This window comes from Oncorhynchus mykiss, unplaced genomic scaffold, assembly GCF_057628025.1.
Source record: "Oncorhynchus mykiss isolate SJ-2025 unplaced genomic scaffold, ASM5762802v1 scaffold93, whole genome shotgun sequence".
Classification (NCBI taxonomy): Eukaryota; Metazoa; Chordata; class Actinopteri; order Salmoniformes; family Salmonidae; genus Oncorhynchus; species Oncorhynchus mykiss.
Genome location: NW_028322092.1, coordinates 1,752,937 through 1,775,958, shown reverse-complemented (window position 1 = coordinate 1,775,958; position 23,022 = coordinate 1,752,937). Strand labels below are relative to the sequence as shown.

The window sequence follows — 23,022 nt, the reverse complement described above, 5'->3', positions numbered from 1 at the left end:
AGGTGATACCAACCCTCTCCTCAACACACCTGGAGTTACATCAGGTGATACCAACACACCCGGAGTTACATCAGGTGATACCAACACACCCGGAGTTACATCAGGTGATACCAGCACACCTGGAGTTACATCAGGTGACACCAACACACCTGGAGTTACATCAGGTGACACCAGCACACCTGGAGTTACATCAGGTGACACCAGCACATGGAGTTACATCAGGTGACACCAGCACATGGAGTTACATCAGGTGACACCAACACATGGAGTTACATCAGGTGACACCAACACATGGAGTTACATCAGGTGACACCAACACACCTGGAGTTACATCAGGTGATACCAACACACCTGGAGTTACATCAGGTGATACCAACACACATGGAGTTACATCAGGTGACACCAACACACCTGGAGTTACATCAGGTGATACCAACACACCTGGAGTTACATCAGGTGACACCAACACACCTGGAGTTACATCAGGTGACACCAACACACCTGGAGTTACATCAGGTGATACCAACACACCTGGAGTTACATCAGGTGATACCAACACACCTGGAGTTACATCAGGTGATACCAACACACCTGGAGTTACATCAGGTGATACCAACACACTTGGAGTTACATCAGGTGATACCAACACACCCGGAGTTACATCAGGTGATACCAGCACACCTGGAGTTACATCAGGTGACACCAACACACCTGGAGTTACATCAGGTGACACCAGCACACCTGGAGTTACATCAGGTGACACCAACACATGGAGTTACATCAGGTGACACCAACACATGGAGTTACATCAGGTGACACACACACATGGAGTTACATCAGGTGACACCAACACACCTGGAGTTACATCAGGTGATACCAACACACCTGGAGTTACATCAGGTGATACCAACACACATGGAGTTACATCAGGTGACACCAACACACCTGGAGTTACATCAGGTGATACCAACACACCTGGAGTTACATCAGGTGATACCAACACACCTGGAGTTACATCAGGTGACACCAACACACCTGGAGTTACATCAGGTGATACCAACACACCTGGAGTTACATCAGGTGATACCAACACACATGGAGTTACATCAGGTGACACCAACACACCTGGAGTTACATCAGGTGATACCAACACACATGGAGTTACATCAGGTGATACCAACACACCTGGAGTTACATCAGGTGACACCAACACACCTGGAGTTACATCAGGTGACACCAACACACCTGGAGTTACATCAGGTGATACCAACACACCTGGAGTTACATCAGGTGATATTGACCCTCTCCTCAACACACCTGGAGTTACATCAGGTGATACTGACCCTCTCCTCAACACACCCGGAGTTACATCAGGTGATACCAGCACACCCGGAGTTACATCAGGTGACACCAGCACACCTGGAGTTACATCAGGTGACACCAGCACACCTGGAGTTACATCAGGTGACACCAGCACACCTGGAGTTACATCAGGTGACACCAGCACACCTGGAGTTACATCAGGTGACACCAACACATGGAGTTACATCAGGTGACACCAACACATGGAGTTACATCAGGTGACACCAACACATGGAGTTACATCAGGTGACACCAACACACCTGGAGTTACATCAGGTGATACCAACACACCTGGAGTTACATCAGGTGATACCAACCCTCTCCTCAACACACCTGGAGTTACATCAGGTGATACCAACACACCCGGAGTTACATCAGGTGATACCAACACACCCGGAGTTACATCAGGTGATACCAGCACACCTGGAGTTACATCAGGTGACACCAACACACCTGGAGTTACATCAGGTGACACCAGCACACCTGGAGTTACATCAGGTGACACCAGCACATGGAGTTACATCAGGTGACACCAGCACATGGAGTTACATCAGGTGACACCAACACATGGAGTTACATCAGGTGACACCAACACATGGAGTTACATCAGGTGACACCAACACACCTGGAGTTACATCAGGTGATACCAACACACCTGGAGTTACATCAGGTGATACCAACACACATGGAGTTACATCAGGTGACACCAACACACCTGGAGTTACATCAGGTGATACCAACACACCTGGAGTTACATCAGGTGACACCAACACACCTGGAGTTACATCAGGTGACACCAACACACCTGGAGTTACATCAGGTGATACCAACACACCTGGAGTTACATCAGGTGATACCAACACACCTGGAGTTACATCAGGTGATACCAACACACCTGGAGTTACATCAGGTGATACCAACACACTTGGAGTTACATCAGGTGATACCAACACACCCGGAGTTACATCAGGTGATACCAGCACACCTGGAGTTACATCAGGTGACACCAACACACCTGGAGTTACATCAGGTGACACCAGCACACCTGGAGTTACATCAGGTGACACCAACACATGGAGTTACATCAGGTGACACCAACACATGGAGTTACATCAGGTGACACACACACATGGAGTTACATCAGGTGACACCAACACACCTGGAGTTACATCAGGTGATACCAACACACCTGGAGTTACATCAGGTGATACCAACACACATGGAGTTACATCAGGTGACACCAACACACCTGGAGTTACATCAGGTGATACCAACACACCTGGAGTTACATCAGGTGATACCAACACACCTGGAGTTACATCAGGTGACACCAACACACCTGGAGTTACATCAGGTGATACCAACACACCTGGAGTTACATCAGGTGATACCAACACACATGGAGTTACATCAGGTGACACCAACACACCTGGAGTTACATCAGGTGATACCAACACACATGGAGTTACATCAGGTGATACCAACACACCTGGAGTTACATCAGGTGACACCAACACACCTGGAGTTACATCAGGTGACACCAACACACCTGGAGTTACATCAGGTGATACCAACACACCTGGAGTTACATCAGGTGATACCAACACACCTGGAGTTACATCAGGTGATACCAACACACCTGGAGTTACATCAGGTGATACCAACACACTTGGAGTTACATCAGGTGATACCAACACACCCGGAGTTACATCAGGTGATACCAGCACACCTGGAGTTACATCAGGTGACACCAACACACCTGGAGTTACATCAGGTGACACCAGCACACCTGGAGTTACATCAGGTGACACCAACACATGGAGTTACATCAGGTGACACCAACACATGGAGTTACATCAGGTGACACCAACACACCTGGAGTTACATCAGGTGATACCAACACACCTGGAGTTACATCAGGTGATACCAACACACCTGGAGTTACATCAGGTGATACCAACACACCTGGAGTTACATCAGGTGATACCAACACACATGGAGTTACATCAGGTGACACCAACACACCTGGAGTTACATCAGGTGATACCAACACACATGGAGTTACATCAGGTGATACCAACACACCTGGAGTTACATCAGGTGAAACCAACACACCTGGAGTTACATCAGGTGATACCAACACACCTGGAGTTACATCAGGTGATACCAACACACCTGGAGTTACATCAGGTGATACCAACACACCTGGAGTTACATCAGGTGATACCAACACACCTGGAGTTACATCAGGTGATACCAACACACCCGGAGTTACATCAGGTGATACCAGCACACCTGGAGTTACATCAGGTGACACCAACACACCTGGAGTTACATCAGGTGACACCAGCACACCTGGAGTTACATCAGGTGACACCAACACATGGAGTTACATCAGGTGACACCAACACATGGAGTTACATCAGGTGACACCAACACACCTGGAGTTACATCAGGTGATACCAACACACCTGGAGTTACATCAGGTGACACCAACACACCTGGAGTTACATCAGGTGATACCAACACACCCGGAGTTACATCAGGTGATACCAACACACCTGGAGTTACATCAGGTGATACCAACACACCTGGAGTTACATCAGGTGACACCAACACACCTGGAGTTACATCAGGTGATACTGACCCTCTCCTCAACACACCTGGAGTTACATCAGGTGATACCAACACACCTGGAGTTACATCAGGTGATACCAACACACCTGGAGTTACATCAGGTGATACCAACACACCTGGAGTTACATCAGGTGATACCAACACACCTGGAGTTACATCAGGTGACACCAACACACCTGGAGTTACATCAGGTGACACCAACACACCTGGAGTTACATCAGGTGACACCAACACACCTGGAGTTACATCAGGTGATACCAACCCTCTCCTCAACACACCTGGAGTTACATCAGGTGATACCAACACACCCGGAGTTACATCAGGTGATACCAACACACCTGGAGTTACATCAGGTGATACTGACCCTCTCCTCAACACACCTGGAGTTACATCAGGTGATACTGACCCTCTCCTCAACACACCCGGAGTTACATCAGGTGATACCAGCACACCCGGAGTTACATCAGGTGACACCAGCACACCTGGAGTTACATCAGGTGACACCAGCACACCTGGAGTTACATCAGGTGACACCAGCACACCTGGAGTTACATCAGGTGACACCAACACATGGAGTTACATCAGGTGACACCAACACATGGAGTTACATCAGGTGACACCAACACATGGAGTTACATCAGGTGACACCAACACACCTGGAGTTACATCAGGTGATACCAACACACCTGGAGTTACATCAGGTGATACCAACACACCCGGAGTTACATCAGGTGATACCAACACACCCGGAGTTACATCAGGTGATACCAACCCTCTCCTCAACACACCTGGAGTTACATCAGGTGATACCAACCCTCTCCTCAACACACCTGGAGTTACATCAGGTGATACCAACACACCCGGAGTTACATCAGGTGATACCAACACACCCGGAGTTACATCAGGTGATACTAACACACCCAGAGTTACATCAGGTGATACCAGCACACCTGGAGTTACATCAGGTGACACCAACACACCTGGAGTTACATCAGGTGACACCAGCACACCTGGAGTTACATCAGGTGACACCAGCACACCTGGAGTTACATCAGGTGACACCAACACATGGAGTTACATCAGGTGACACCAACACATGGAGTTACATCAGGTGACACCAACACATGGAGTTAGATCAGGTGACACCAACACATGGAGTTACATCAGGTGACACCAACACACCTGGAGTTACATCAGGTGATACCAACACACCTGGAGTTACATCAGGTGATACCAACACACCTGGAGTTACATCAGGTGACACCAACACACCTGGAGTTACATCAGGTGATACCAACACACCTGGAGTTACATCAGGTGATACCAACACACCTGGAGTTACATCAGGTGATACCAACACACCTGGAGTTACATCAGGTGATACCAACACACTTGGAGTTACATCAGGTGATACCAACACACCCGGAGTTACATCAGGTGACACCAACACACCTGGAGTTACATCAGGTGACACCAGCACACCTGCAGTTACATCAGGTGACACCAACACATGGAGTTAGATCAGGTGACACCAACACATGGAGTTACATCAGGTGACACCAACACACCTGGAGTTACATCAGGTGATACCAACACACCTGGAGTTACATCAGGTGATACCAACACACCTGGAGTTACATCAGGTGATACCAACACACCTGGAGTTACATCAGGTGATACCAACACACATGGAGTTACATCAGGTGACACCAACACATGGAGTTACATCAGGTGACACCAACACACCTGGAGTTACATCAGGTGATACCAACACACCTGGAGTTACATCAGGTGATACCAACACACCTGGAGTTACATCAGCTGACACCAACACACCTGGAGTTACATCAGGTGATACCAACACACATGGAGTTACATCAGGTGACACCAACACACCTGGAGTTACATCAGGTGATACCAACACACATGGAGTTACATCAGGTGATACCAACACACCTGGAGTTACATCAGGTGAAACCAACACACCTGGAGTTACATCAGGTGATACCAACACACCTGGAGTTACATCAGGTGATACCAACACACCTGGAGTTACATCAGGTGATACCAACACACCTGGAGTTACATCAGGTGATACCAACACACCTGGAGTTACATCAGGTGATACCAACACACCCGGAGTTACATCAGGTGATACCAGCACACCTGGAGTTACATCAGGTGACACCAACACACCTGGAGTTACATCAGGTGACACCAGCACACCTGGAGTTACATCAGGTGACACCAACACATGGAGTTACATCAGGTGACACCAACACATGGAGTTACATCAGGTGACACCAACACATGGAGTTACATCAGGTGACACCAACACACCTGGAGTTACATCAGGTGATACCAACACACCTGGAGTTACATCAGGTGACACCAACACACCTGGAGTTACATCAGGTGATACCAACACACCCGGAGTTACATCAGGTGATACCAACACACCTGGAGTTACATCAGGTGATACCAACACACCTGGAGTTACATCAGGTGACACCAACACACCTGGAGTTACATCAGGTGATACTGACCCTCTCCTCAACACACCTGGAGTTACATCAGGTGATACCAACACACCTGGAGTTACATCAGGTGATACCAACACACCTGGAGTTACATCAGGTGATACCAACACACCTGGAGTTACATCAGGTGACACCAACACACCTGGAGTTACATCAGGTGACACCAACACACCTGGAGTTACATCAGGTGACACCAACACACCTGGAGTTACATCAGGTGATACCAACCCTCTCCTCAACACACCTGGAGTTACATCAGGTGATACCAACACACCCGGAGTTACATCAGGTGATACCAACACACCTGGAGTTACATCAGGTGATACCAACACACCCGGAGTTACATCAGGTGATACCAACACACCTGGAGTTACATCAGGTGATACTGACCCTCTCCTCAACACACCTGGAGTTACATCAGGTGATACTGACCCTCTCCTCAACACACCCGGAGTTACATCAGGTGATACCAGCACACCCGGAGTTACATCAGGTGACACCAGCACACCTGGAGTTACATCAGGTGACACCAGCACACCTGGAGTTACATCAGGTGACACCAGCACACCTGGAGTTACATCAGGTGACACCAACACATGGAGTTACATCAGGTGACACCAACACATGGAGTTACATCAGGTGACACCAACACATGGAGTTACATCAGGTGACACCAACACACCTGGAGTTACATCAGGTGATACCAACACACCTGGAGTTACATCAGGTGATACCAACACACCTGGAGTTACATCAGGTGATACCAACACACCCGGAGTTACATCAGGTGATACCAACACAACCGGAGTTACATCAGGTGATACCAACCCTCTCCTCAACACACCTGGAGTTACATCAGGTGATACCAACCCTCTCCTCAACACACCTGGAGTTACATCAGGTGATACCAACACACCCGGAGTTACATCAGGTGATACCAACACACCCGGAGTTACATCAGGTGACACCAACACACCTGGAGTTACATCAGGTGACACCAGCACACCTGGAGTTACATCAGGTGACACCAGCACACCTGGAGTTACATCAGGTGACACCAACACACCTGGAGTTACATCAGGTGACACCAACACATGGAGTTACATCAGGTGACACCAACACATGGAGTTACATCAGGTGACACCAACACACCTGGAGTTACATCAGGTGATACCAACACACATGGAGTTACATCAGGTGACACCAACACACCTGGAGTTACATCAGGTGATACCAACACACCTGGAGTTACATCAGGTGATACCAACACACATGGAGTTACATCAGGTGACACCAACACACCTGGAGTTACATCAGGTGATACCAACACACCTGGAGTTACATCAGGTGATACCAACACACCTGGAGTTACATCAGGTGACACCAACACACCTGGAGTTACATCAGGTGATACCAACACACCTGGAGTTACATCAGGTGATACCAACACACCTGGAGTTACATCAGGTGATACCAACACACCTGGAGTTACATCAGGTGATACCAACACACTTGGAGTTACATCAGGTGATACCAACACACCCGGAGTTACATCAGGTGATACCAGCACACCTGGAGTTACATCAGGTGACACCAACACACCTGGAGTTACATCAGGTGATACCAACACACCTGGAGTTACATCAGGTGATACCAACACACCCGGAGTTACATCAGGTGATACCAGCACACCTGGAGTTACATCAGGTGACACCAACACACCTGGAGTTACATCAGGTGACACCAGCACACCTGGAGTTACATCAGGTGACACCAACACATGGAGTTACATCAGGTGACACCAACACATGGAGTTACATCAGGTGACACCAACACATGGAGTTACATCAGGTGACACCAACACACCTGGAGTTACATCAGGTGATACCAACACACCTGGAGTTACATCAGGTGACACCAACACACCTGGAGTTACATCAGGTGATACCAACACACCCGGAGTTACATCAGGTGATACCAACACACCTGGAGTTACATCAGGTGATACCAACACACCTGGAGTTACATCAGGTGACACCAACACACCTGGAGTTACATCAGGTGATACTGACCCTCTCCTCAACACACCTGGAGTTACATCAGGTGATACCAACACACCTGGAGTTACATCAGGTGATACCAACACACCTGGAGTTACATCAGGTGATACCAACACACCTGGAGTTACATCAGGTGACACCAACACACCTGGAGTTACATCAGGTGACACCAACACACCTGGAGTTACATCAGGTGACACCAACACACCTGGAGTTACATCAGGTGATACCAACCCTCTCCTCAACACACCTGGAGTTACATCAGGTGATACCAACACACCCGGAGTTACATCAGGTGATACCAACACACCTGGAGTTACATCAGGTGATACCAACACACCCGGAGTTACATCAGGTGATACCAACACACCTGGAGTTACATCAGGTGATACTGACCCTCTCCTCAACACACCTGGAGTTACATCAGGTGATACTGACCCTCTCCTCAACACACCCGGAGTTACATCAGGTGATACCAGCACACCCGGAGTTACATCAGGTGACACCAGCACACCTGGAGTTACATCAGGTGATACCAGCACACCTGGAGTTACATCAGGTGACACCAGCACACCTGGAGTTACATCAGGTGACACCAACACATGGAGTTACATCAGGTGACACCAACACATGGAGTTACATCAGGTGACACCAACACATGGAGTTACATCAGGTGACACCAACACACCTGGAGTTACATCAGGTGATACCAACACACCTGGAGTTACATCAGGTGATACCAACACACCCGGAGTTACATCAGGTGATACCAACACACCCGGAGTTACATCAGGTGATACCAACCCTCTCCTCAACACACCTGGAGTTACATCAGGTGATACCAACCCTCTCCTCAACACACCTGGAGTTACATCAGGTGATACCAACACACCCGGAGTTACATCAGGTGATACCAACACACCCGGAGTTACATCAGGTGATACTAACACACCCGGAGTTACATCAGGTGATACCAGCACACCTGGAGTTACATCAGGTGACACCAACACACCTGGAGTTACATCAGGTGACACCAACACACCTGGAGTTACATCAGGTGATACCAACACACATGGAGTTACATCAGGTGACACCAACACACCTGGAGTTACATCAGGTGATACCAACACACCTGGAGTTACATCAGGTGATACCAACACACATGGAGTTACATCAGGTGACACCAACACACCTGGAGTTACATCAGGTGATACCAACACACCTGGAGTTACATCAGGTGATACCAACACACCTGGAGTTACATCAGGTGACACCAACACACCTGGAGTTACATCAGGTGATACCAACACACCTGGAGTTACATCAGGTGATACCAACACACCTGGAGTTACATCAGGTGATACCAACACACCTGGAGTTACATCAGGTGATACCAACACACTTGGAGTTACATCAGGTGATACCAACACACCCGGAGTTACATCAGGTGATACCAGCACACCTGGAGTTACATCAGGTGACACCAACACACCTGGAGTTACATCAGGTGACACCAGCACACCTGGAGTTACATCAGGTGACACCAACACATGGAGTTACATCAGGTGACACCAACACATGGAGTTACATCAGGTGACACCAACACATGGAGTTACATCAGGTGACACCAACACACCTGGAGTTACATCAGGTGATACCAACACACCTGGAGTTACATCAGGTGATACCAACACACCCGGAGTTACATCAGGTGATACCAACACACCCGGAGTTACATCAGGTGATACCAACCCTCTCCTCAACACACCTGGAGTTACATCAGGTGATACCAACCCTCTCCTCAACACACCTGGAGTTACATCAGGTGATACCAACACACCCGGAGTTACATCAGGTGATACCAACACACCCGGAGTTACATCAGGTGATACTAACACACCCGGAGTTACATCAGGTGATACCAGCACACCTGGAGTTACATCAGGTGACACCAACACACCTGGAGTTACATCAGGTGACACCAACACACCTGGAGTTACATCAGGTGATACCAACACACATGGAGTTACATCAGGTGACACCAACACACCTGGAGTTACATCAGGTGATACCAACACACCTGGAGTTACATCAGGTGATACCAACACACATGGAGTTACATCAGGTGACACCAACACACCTGGAGTTACATCAGGTGATACCAACACACCTGGAGTTACATCAGGTGATACCAACACACCTGGAGTTACATCAGGTGACACCAACACACCTGGAGTTACATCAGGTGATACCAACACACCTGGAGTTACATCAGGTGATACCAACACACCTGGAGTTACATCAGGTGATACCAACACACCTGGAGTTACATCAGGTGATACCAACACACTTGGAGTTACATCAGGTGATACCAACACACCCGGAGTTACATCAGGTGATACCAGCACACCTGGAGTTACATCAGGTGACACCAACACACCTGGAGTTACATCAGGTGACACCAGCACACCTGGAGTTACATCAGGTGACACCAACACATGGAGTTAGATCAGGTGACACCAACACATGGAGTTACATCAGGTGACACCAACACACCTGGAGTTACATCAGGTGATACCAACACACCTGGAGTTACATCAGGTGATACCAACACACCTGGAGTTACATCAGGTGATACCAACACACCTGGAGTTACATCAGGTGATACCAACACACATGGAGTTACATCAGGTGACACCAACACATGGAGTTACATCAGGTGACACCAACACACCTGGAGTTACATCAGGTGATACCAACACACCTGGAGTTACATCAGGTGATACCAACACACCTGGAGTTACATCAGGTGACACCAACACACCTGGAGTTACATCAGGTGATACCAACACACCTGGAGTTACATCAGGTGACACCAACACACCTGGAGTTACATCAGGTGATACCAACACACCTGGAGTTACATCAGGTGACACCAACACACCTGGAGTTACATCAGGTGACACCAACACACCTGGAGTTACATCAGGTGACACCAACACACCTGGAGTTACATCAGGTGATACCAACACACCCGGAGTTACATCAGGTGATACCAACACACCCGGAGTTACATCAGGTGATACCAACACACCTGGAGTTACATCAGGTGATACCTGGCTGTGCTGCTGCTCCAGTTTCAACTGTTCTGCCTTATTATTATTCGACCATGCTGATCATTTATGAACATTTGAACATCTTGGCCATGTTCTGTTATAATCTCCACCCGGCACAGCCAGAAGAGGACTGGCCATCCCACATATGCTCTCTCTAATTCTCTCTTTCTTTCTCTCTCTCGGAGGACCTGAGCCCTAGGACCATGCCCCAGGAATACCTGACATGATGACTCCTTGCTGTCCCCAGTCCACCTGACTGTGCTGCTGCTCCAGTTTCAACTATTCTGCCTTATTATTATTCGACCATGCTGGTCATTTATGAACATTTGAACATCTTGACCATGTTTTGTTATAATCTCCACCCGGCACAGCCAGAAGAGGACTGGCCACCCAACATAGCCTGGTTCCTCTCTAGGTTTCTTCCTAGGTTTTGGCCTTTCTAGGGAGTTTTTCCTAGCCACCGTGCTTCTTCACCTGCATTGCTTGCTGTTTGGGGTTTTAGGCTGGGTTTCTGTACAGCACTTTGAGATATCAGCTGATGTACGAAGGGCTATATAAAATAAATTTGATTTGATTTGATACCAACACACCTGGAGTTACATCAGGTGATACCAACACACCTGGAGTTACATCAGGTGATACCAATACACCTGGAGTTACATCAGGTGACACCAACACACCTGGAGTTACATCAGGTGATACCAACACACCTGGAGTTACATCAGGTGATACCAACACACCTGGAGTTACATCAGGTGATACCAACACACCTGGAGTTACATCAGGTGATACCAACACACCTGGAGTTACATCAGGTGATACCAACACACCTGGAGTTACATCAGGTGACACCAACACACCTGGAGTTACATCAGGTGACACCAATACACCTGGAGTTACATCAGGTGATACCAACACACCCGGAGTTACATCAGGTGATACCAACACACCTGGAGTTACATCAGGTGATACCAACACACCTGGAGTTACATCAGGTGACACCAACACACCTGGAGTTACATCAGGTGATACCAACACACCTGGAGTTACATCAGGTAATACCAACACACCTGGAGTTACATCAGGTGATACCAACACACCTGGAGTTACATCAGGTGATACCAACACACCTGGAGTTACATCAGGTGATACCAACACACCTGGAGTTACATCAGGTGATACCAACACACCTGGAGTTACATCAGGTGACACCAACCCTCTCCTCAACACACCTGAGGTCACATCAGGTGATACCAACCCTCTCCTCAACACACCTGGAGTTACATCAGGTGATACCAACACACCCGGAGTTACATCAGGTGATACCAACACACCCGGAGTTACATCAGGTGATACCAACACACCCGGAGTTACATCAGGTGACACCAACACACCTGGAGTTACATCAGGTGATACCAACACACCTGGAGTTACATCAGGTGATACCAACACACCTGGAGTTACATCAGGTGATACCAACACACCTGGAGTTACATCAGGTGATACCAACACACCTGGAGTTACATCAGGTGACACCAACACACCTGGAGTTACATCAGGTGATACCAACACACCCGGAGTTACATCAGGTGATACCAACACACCCGGAGTTACATCAGGTGATACCAACACACCTGGAGTTACATCAGGTGATACCAACACACCTGGAGTTACATCAGGTGACACCAACACACCTGGAGTTACATCAGGTGATACTGACCCTCTCCTCAACACACCTGGAGTTACATCAGGTGATACCAACACACCTGGAGTTACATCAGGTGACACCAACACACCTGGAGTTACATCAGGTGACACCAACACACCTGGAGTTACATCAGGTGATACCAACACACCTGGAGTTACATCAGGTAATACCAACACACCCGGAGTTACATCAGGTGATACCAACACACCTGGAGTTACATCAGGTGATACCAACACACCTGGAGTTACATCAGGTGATACCAACACACCTGGAGTTACATCAGGTGATACCAACACACGTGGAGTTACATCAGGTGACACCAACCCTCTCCTCAACACACCTGAGGTCACATCAGGTGATACCAACCCTCTCCTCAACACACCTGGAGTTACATCAGGTGATACCAACACACCTGGAGTTACATCAGGTGATACCAACACACCTGGAGTTACATCAGGTGATACCAACACACCTGGAGTTACATCAGGTGATACCAATACACCTGGAGTTACATCAGGTGATACCAACACACCTGGAGTTACATCAGGTGATACCAACACACCTGGAGTTACATCAGGTGACACCAACACACCTGGAGTTACATCAGGTGATACCAACACACCTGGAGTTACATCAGGTAATACCAACACACCTGGAGTTACATCAGGTGATACCAACACACCTGGAGTTACATCAGGTGATACCAACACACCTGGAGTTACATCAGGTGATACCAACACACCTGGAGTTACATCAGGTGATACCAACACACCTGGAGTTACATCAGGTGACACCAACCCTCTCCTCAACACACCTGAGGTCACATCAGGTGATACCAACCCTCTCCTCAACACACCTGGAGTTACATCAGGTGATACCAACACACCCGGAGTTACATCAGGTGATACCAACACACCCGGAGTTACATCAGGTGATACCAACACACCCGGAGTTACATCAGGTGACACCAACACACCTGGAGTTACATCAGGTGATACCAACACACCTGGAGTTACATCAGGTGATACCAACACACCTGGAGTTACATCAGGTGATACCAACACACCTGGAGTTACATCAGGTGATACCAACACACCTGGAGTTACATCAGGTGACACCAACACACCTGGAGTTACATCAGGTGATACCAACACACCCGGAGTTACATCAGGTGATACCAACACACCTGGAGTTACATCAGGTGATACCAACACACCTGGAGTTACATCAGGTGACACCAACACACCTGGAGTTACATCAGGTGATACTGACCCTCTCCTCAACACACCTGGAGTTACATCAGGTGATACCAACACACCTGGAGTTACATCAGGTGACACCAACACACCTGGAGTTACATCAGGTGATACCAACACACCCGGAGTTACATCAGGTGATACCAACACACCCGGAGTTACATCAGGTGATACCAACACACCTGGAGTTACATCAGGTGATACCAACACACCTGGAGTTACATCAGGTGACACCAACACACCTGGAGTTACATCAGGTGATACTGACCCTCTCCTCAACACACCTGGAGTTACATCAGGTGATACCAACACACCTGGAGTTACATCAGGTGACACCAACACACCTGGAGTTACATCAGGTGACACCAACACACCTGGAGTTACATCAGGTGATACCAACACACCTGGAGTTACATCAGGTAATACCAACACACCCGGAGTTACATCAGGTGATACCAACACACCTGGAGTTACATCAGGTGATACCAACACACCTGGAGTTACATCAGGTGATACCAACACACCTGGAGTTACATCAGGTGATACCAACACACGTGGAGTTACATCAGGTGACACCAACCCTCTCCTCAACACACCTGAGGTCACATCAGGTGATACCAACCCTCTCCTCAACACACCTGGAGTTACATCAGGTGATACCAACACACCTGGAGTTACATCAGGTGATACCAACACACCTGGAGTTACATCAGGTGATACCAACACACCTGGAGTTACATCAGGTGATACCAATACACCTGGAGTTACATCAGGTGATACCAACACACCTGGAGTTACATCAGGTGATACCAACACACCTGGAGTTACATCAGGTGACACCAACACACCTGGAGTTACATCAGGTGATACCAACACACCTGGAGTTACATCAGGTAATACCAACACACCTGGAGTTACATCAGGTGATACCAACACACCTGGAGTTACATCAGGTGATACCAACACACCTGGAGTTACATCAGGTGATACCAACACACCTGGAGTTACATCAGGTGATACCAACACACCTGGAGTTACATCAGGTGACACCAACCCTCTCCTCAACACACCTGAGGTCACATCAGGTGATACCAACCCTCTCCTCAACACACCTGGAGTTACATCAGGTGATACCAACACACCCGGAGTTACATCAGGTGATACCAACACACCCGGAGTTACATCAGGTGATACCAACACACCCGGAGTTACATCAGGTGACACCAACACACCTGGAGTTACATCAGGTGATACCAACACACCTGGAGTTACATCAGGTGATACCAACACACCTGGAGTTACATCAGGTGATACCAACACACCTGGAGTTACATCAGGTGATACCAACACACCTGGAGTTACATCAGGTGACACCAACACACCTGGAGTTACATCAGGTGATACCAACACACCCGGAGTTACATCAGGTGATACCAACACACCTGGAGTTACATCAGGTGATACCAACACACCTGGAGTTACATCAGGTGACACCAACACACCTGGAGTTACATCAGGTGATACTGACCCTCTCCTCAACACACCTGGAGTTACATCAGGTGATACCAACACACCTGGAGTTACATCAGGTGACACCAACACACCTGGAGTTACATCAGGTGACACCAACACACCTGGAGTTACATCAGGTGATACCAACACACCTGGAGTTACATCAGGTAATACCAACACACCCGGAGTTACATCAGGTGATACCAACACACCTGGAGTTACATCAGGTGATACCAACACACCTGGAGTTACATCAGGTGATACCAACACACCTGGAGTTACATCAGGTGATACCAACACACGTGGAGTTACATCAGGTGACACCAACCCTCTCCTCAACACACCTGAGGTCACATCAGGTGATACCAACCCTCTCCTCAACACACCTGGAGTTACATCAGGTGATACCAACACACCCGGAGTTACATCAGGTGATACCAACACACCCGGAGTTACATCAGGTGATACCAACACACCCGGAGTTACATCAGGTGACACCAACACACCTGGAGTTACATCAGGTGATACCAACACACCTGGAGTTACATCAGGTGATACCAACACACCTGGAGTTACATCAGGTGATACCAACACACCTGGAGTTACATCAGGTGATACCAACACACCTGGAGTTACATCAGGTGATACCAACACACCTGGAGTTACATCAGGTGACACCAACACACCTGGAGTTACATCAGGTGATACCAACACACCTGGAGTTACATCAGGTGATACCAACACACCCGGAGTTACATCAGGTGATACCAACACACCTGGAGTTACATCAGGTGACACCAACACACCTGGAGTTACATCAGGTGATACTGACCCTCTCCTCAACACACCTGGAGTTACATCAGGTGATACCAACACACCTGGAGTTACATCAGGTAATACCAACACACCTGGAGTTACATCAGGTGATACCAACACACCTGGAGTTACATCAGGTGATACCAACACACATGGAGTTACATCAGGTGATACTGACCCTCTCCTCAACACACCTGGAGTTACATCAGGTGATACCAACACACCTGGAGTTACATCAGGTAATACCAACACACCTGGAGTTACATCAGGTGACACCAACACACCTGGAGTTACATCAGGTGACACCAATACACCTGGAGTTACATCAGGTGATACCAACACACCCGGAGTTACATCAGGTGATACCAACACACCTGGAGTTACATCAGGTGACACCAACACACCTGGAGTTACATCAGGTGATACTGACCCTCTCCTCAACACACCTGGAGTTACATCAGGTGATACCAACACACCTGGAGTTACATCAGGTAATACCAACACACCTGGAGTTACATCAGGTGACACCAACACACCTGGAGTTACATCAGGTGACACCAATACACCTGGAGTTACATCAGGTGATACCAACACACCCGGAGTTACATCAGGTGATACCAACACACCTGGAGTTACATCAGGTGATACCAACACACCTGGAGTTACATCAGGTGACACCAACACACCTGGAGTTACATCAGGTGATACCAACACACCTGGAGTTACATCAGGTAATACCAACACACCTGGAGTTACATCAGGTGATACCAACACACCTGGAGTTACATCAGGTGATACCAACACACCTGGAGTTACATCAGGTGATACCAACACACCTGGAGTTACATCAGGTGATACCAACACACCTGGAGTTACATCAGGTGATACCAACACACCTGGAGTTACATCAGGTGACACCAACCCTCTCCTCAACACACCTGAGGTCACATCAGGTGATACCAACCCTCTCCTCAACACACCTGGAGTTACATCAGGTGATACCAACACACCCGGAGTTACATCAGGTGATACCAACACACCCGGAGTTACATCAGGTGATACCAACACACCCGGAGTTACATCAGGTGACACCAACACACCTGGAGTTACATCAGGTGATACCAACACACCTGGAGTTACATCAGGTGATACCAACACACCTGGAGTTACATCAGGTGATACCAACACACCTGGAGTTACATCAGGTGATACCAACACACCTGGAGTTACATCAGGTGACACCAACACACCTGGAGTTACATCAGGTGATACCAACACACCCGGAGTTACATCAGGTGATACCAACACACCTGGAGTTACATCAGGTGATACCAACACACCTGGAGTTACATCAGGTGACACCAACACACCTGGAGTTACATCAGGTGATACTGACCCTCTCCTCAACACACCTGGAGTTACATCAGGTGATACCAACACACCTGGAGTTACATCAGGTGACACCAACACACCTGGAGTTACATCAGGTGACACCAACACACCTGGAGTTACATCAGGTGATACCAACACACCTGGAGTTACATCAGGTAATACCAACACACCCGGAGTTACATCAGGTGATACCAACACACCTGGAGTTACATCAGGTGATACCAACACACCTGGAGTTACATCAGGTGATACCAACACACCTGGAGTTACATCAGGTGATACCAACACACGTGGAGTTACATCAGGTGACACCAACCCTCTCCTCAACACACCTGAGGTCACATCAGGTGATACCAACCCTCTCCTCAACACACCTGGAGTTACATCAGGTGATACCAACACACCCGGAGTTACATCAGGTGATACCAACACACCCGGAGTTACATCAGGTGATACCAACACACCCGGAGTTACATCAGGTGACACCAACACACCTGGAGTTACATCAGGTGATACCAACACACCTGGAGTTACATCAGGTGATACCAACACACCTGGAGTTACATCAGGTGATACCAACACACCTGGAGTTACATCAGGTGATACCAACACACCTGGAGTTACATCAGGTGATACCAACACACCTGGAGTTACATCAGGTGACACCAACACACCTGGAGTTACATCAGGTGATACCAACACACCTGGAGTTACATCAGGTGATACTGACCCTCTCCTCAACACACCTGGAGTTACATCAGGTGATACCAACACACCTGGAGTTACATCAGGTAATACCAACACACCTGGAGTTACATCAGGTGATACCAACACACCTGGAGTTACATCAGGTGATACCAACACACATGGAGTTACATCAGGTGATACCAACACACCTGGAGTTACATCAGGTGATACCAACACACCTGGAGTTACATCAGGTTATACCAGCACACCTGGAGCTCCATCAGGTGAAACCGACACTCTCCTCACCTCCTGAACTTGGCCAGCAGCTCAGCCTCCTGCTCTTCCTGGAAGCGTGCTCCTGCAGGGCAGTCTGGGTAGTCGTGGGGAAAGTGAGGCTCTCCTTTATTCTGGGCGTGTTTCAGACTCATCCTCAGCCCTCCGATACGTACTCCTCTATAAACCTGAAGGAGAGAGGGTTCCTACTTTAGTTACCTCTCCACTATCTACCTGGAGAGGAGAGGGTTACTACTTTAGTTACCTCTCCTCTATCTACCTGGAGAGGAGAGGGTTACTACTTTAGTTACCTCTCCTCTATCTACCTGGAGAGGAGAGGGTTACTACTTTAGTTACCTCTCCTCTATCTACCTGGAGAGGAGAGGGTTACTACTTTAGTTACCTCTCCTCTATCTACCTGGAGAGGAGAGGGTTACTACTTTAGTTACCTCTCCTCTACCTACCTGTCGAGGAGAGGAGGTTGATCTGACATATTTGTAGTAATTAGTCATTTGTCTACTTAAAGGGGCTTCTCCAAATATTCTAAGGCCATTGATCTAGAGTAGTGCACTATATAGAGAACAGGGTGCCATTTGGGTCCTCGTCTAGAGTAGTGCACTATATAAGGAATAGAGTGGGTCCTGATCTAGAGTAGTGCACTATATAAGGAATAGAGTGGGTCCTGATCTAGAGTAGTGCACTATATAAGGAATAGTGTGGGTCCTGATCTAGAGTAGTGCACTATATAAGGAATAGGGTGCGTCCTGGTCTAGAGTAGTGCACTATATAGGGAATAGGGTGAGTCCTGGTCTAGAGTAGTGCACTATATAGGGAATAGGGTGAGTCCTGGTCTAGAGTAGTGCACTATATAGGGAATAGTGTGGGTCCTGGTCTATAGTAGTGCACTATATAGGGAATAGGGTGAGTCCTGGTCTAGAGTAGTGCACTATATAGGGAATAGGGTGCCATTTGGTCCTGGTCTAGAGAAGTGTACTATATAGGGAATAGGGTGGGTCCTGGTCTATAGTAGTGCACTATATAGGGAATAGGGTGCCATTGGGTCCTGGTCTAAAGTAGTGCACTATATAGGGAATAGGGTGGGTCCTGGTCTAGAGTAGTGCACTATATAGGGAATAGGGTGGGTCCTGGTCTAAAGTAGTGCACTATATAGGGAATAGGGTGCCATTTGGTCCTGGTCTAGAGAAGTGCACTATATAGGGAATAGGGTGGTCCATACCAGAGGGACCCAGAAGGCCATGCCCCAGGCCTTGGGTAGCAGCAGGTCCCATCCCGCCCCCCAGGACCCCATCTCTGTGCCCTGGCTCTTCCCAGACTGCTGCACCAGTAGGACGGGTACTCTACCCTGCAGGGGGGTGGGGAGTCTGGAGCCTGGGACCAGAACATCATTACGCAGTCTGTTTACTTCCTGTAGACAGAGAGAAGACTGGATATTGGAGACAAACCACTTTTCCATACAACGTTTTTATGCAAGTTACACCGTATGGAAATAAATCACCACAGGTGTGATACAATTTCACAAATCGTCAACAGAAAAATGTTCCTTAGACATGTTTATTTTGTTGGTAAAAATGTATTATGTCAGGCCATGATATGCTACGTTGTACTACGACGTGGTAAACCGGGAGAATTCTCCAGAACCTGTCAGTGAACTGTTGTCTAGGGAGAATGTTCCAGAACCTGACAGTGAACTGTTGTCTAGAGAGAATGCTCCAGAACGTCTAGAGAGAATGCTCCAGAACCTGCCAGTGAACTGTTGTCTAGGGAGAATGCTCCAGAACGTCTAGAGAGTATTCTCCAGAACCTGTCAGTGAACTGTTGTCGAGAGAGAATGCTCCAGAACGTCTAGAGAGAATGCTCCAGAACCTGCCAGTGAACTGTTGTCGAGAGAGAATGCTCCAGAACGTCTAGAGAGAATGCTTCATACATTTAGTGACTCTTCTTCCTGGGTTGAGTCTCCAGGAGGACATACATTTAGTGACTCTTCTTCCTGGGTTGAGTCTCCAGGAGGACATACATTTAGTGACTCTTCTTCCTGGGTTGAGTCTCCAGGAGGACATACATTTAGTGACTCTTCTCCCTGGGTTGAGTCTCCAGGAGGACATACATTTAGTGACTCTTCTCCTGGAGACTCAACCCAAGGAGGACATACATTTAGTGACTCTTCTCCCTGGGTTGAGTCTCCAGGAGGACATACATTTAGTGACTCTTCTTCCTTGGGTTGAGTCTCCAGGAGGACATACATTTAGTGACTCTTCTCCTGGAGACTCAACCCAAGGAGGACATACATTTAGTGACTCTTCTTCCTATGGGACATACCCTGGGTAGAGTCTTCATACATTTAGTAATGATATATTAAACAGACATGGTGCTATGGTTCAGTACCTGGTCTGTCATCTTGTTGTGTGTGACGTTGTCGCGGACAGACCGGTCCCACAGGGAACTCTGGCTGAGGGGTTCAGGGATCCCCTTCAACATCAGTTCCCTCCTCCTCTCCTCGTTCACTCCTGAAACAACAGAGGGCATAGTGCCGTATGACCAGGTACTCAGGAGAGTCACCAAACTGTGTTGAGTAGGCCAGAGGAAGCACACAACTAGTTGGCAACATCTACAGCATCACCGAGTAGCTCTATAGGGCCTACATCCACTAAATAAGGAAGTGGGTGATGCAACCCCCAGCCAGGTACTAAAAGGTCAATAAGGAAGTGGGTGATGCAACCCCCAGCCAGGTACTAAAAGGTCAATAAGGAAGTGGGTGATGCAACCCCCAGCCAGGTACTAAAAGGTCAATAAGGAAGTGGGTGATGCAACCCCCAGCCAGGTACTAAAAAGGTCAATAAGGAAGTGGGTGATGCAACCCCCAGCCAGGTACTAAAAGGTCAATAAGGAAGTGGGTGATGCAATCCCCAGCCAGGTACTAAAAAGATAAATAAGGAAGTGGGTGTGAACCTCTGAGGGCGTGGTCTGAGCACAGGGTCCTGCCAGGATTCGAACCTGGGACATCTGCATGGACGAGCAGAGGCTCCCCAGGAGCACAGGACCAGAGAATGACCCACAGAACCTCCCTACCCACAAAGCCTCAGGACCTATCACATTCACAAACACAGGGTCCTGTTCAGCAGGGAACAAATCTCTGACATTTTCTTGGATGCGTTCTCATTTGAATAGTCGGCTACGTCACAGTTTCACTCTGATTGAAAAGGTTGTGTTCTGAACAAGGCCCAGGTAGAATCACCCTAAAGGAGAACTAATGATGTAATGTAAACTATATCGGACCTGTCTGAACCACCCCACCCTGTCTCCTGGCTCAGAGGTTACCATGGCTACTGGCTCAGAGGTTACCATGGCTACTGGCTCAGAGGTTGCCATAGAATCACCCTAAAGGAGAACTAATGATGTAATGTAAACTATATCGGACCTGTCTGAACCACCCCACCCTGGCTACTGGCTCAGGGGTTACCATGGCTACTGGCTCAGAGGTTACCTTGTGCCTTCCTGATGTCGGACACGGCCTTGCTTCTCTTGTTTGGTAAGGTCAATCTGGGGTCATCCACCGTCAGACCCAGAACTGAGCCGGCTGGGACCTCCGCTGTGGAGTACACACCTGAGGAGAGGAGACAGGACAGACATGAGGTACGCTTTGGA

At 48.3% G+C, this 23,022-nt stretch overlaps 1 protein-coding gene across 1 annotated transcript in view; it reads right to left on the bottom strand.

The window, feature by feature from the left end:
* LOC149970163 (ribonucleases P/MRP protein subunit POP1-like) overlaps nt 1-23,022 on the bottom strand; it is a 49,829-nt gene that overhangs the window by 11,158 nt on the left and 15,649 nt on the right. Inside the window, exons 10-13 of the mRNA XM_090228635.1 lie at nt 22,862-22,981; nt 21,763-21,884; nt 20,597-20,785; nt 19,393-19,547 (exon numbers count right to left, since the gene is read on the bottom strand). Of these exons, the coding sequence (XP_090084761.1) occupies nt 19,393-19,547; nt 20,597-20,785; nt 21,763-21,884; nt 22,862-22,981 (586 nt within the window). The remainder of the gene's footprint in view (nt 1-19,392; nt 19,548-20,596; nt 20,786-21,762; nt 21,885-22,861; nt 22,982-23,022) is intronic.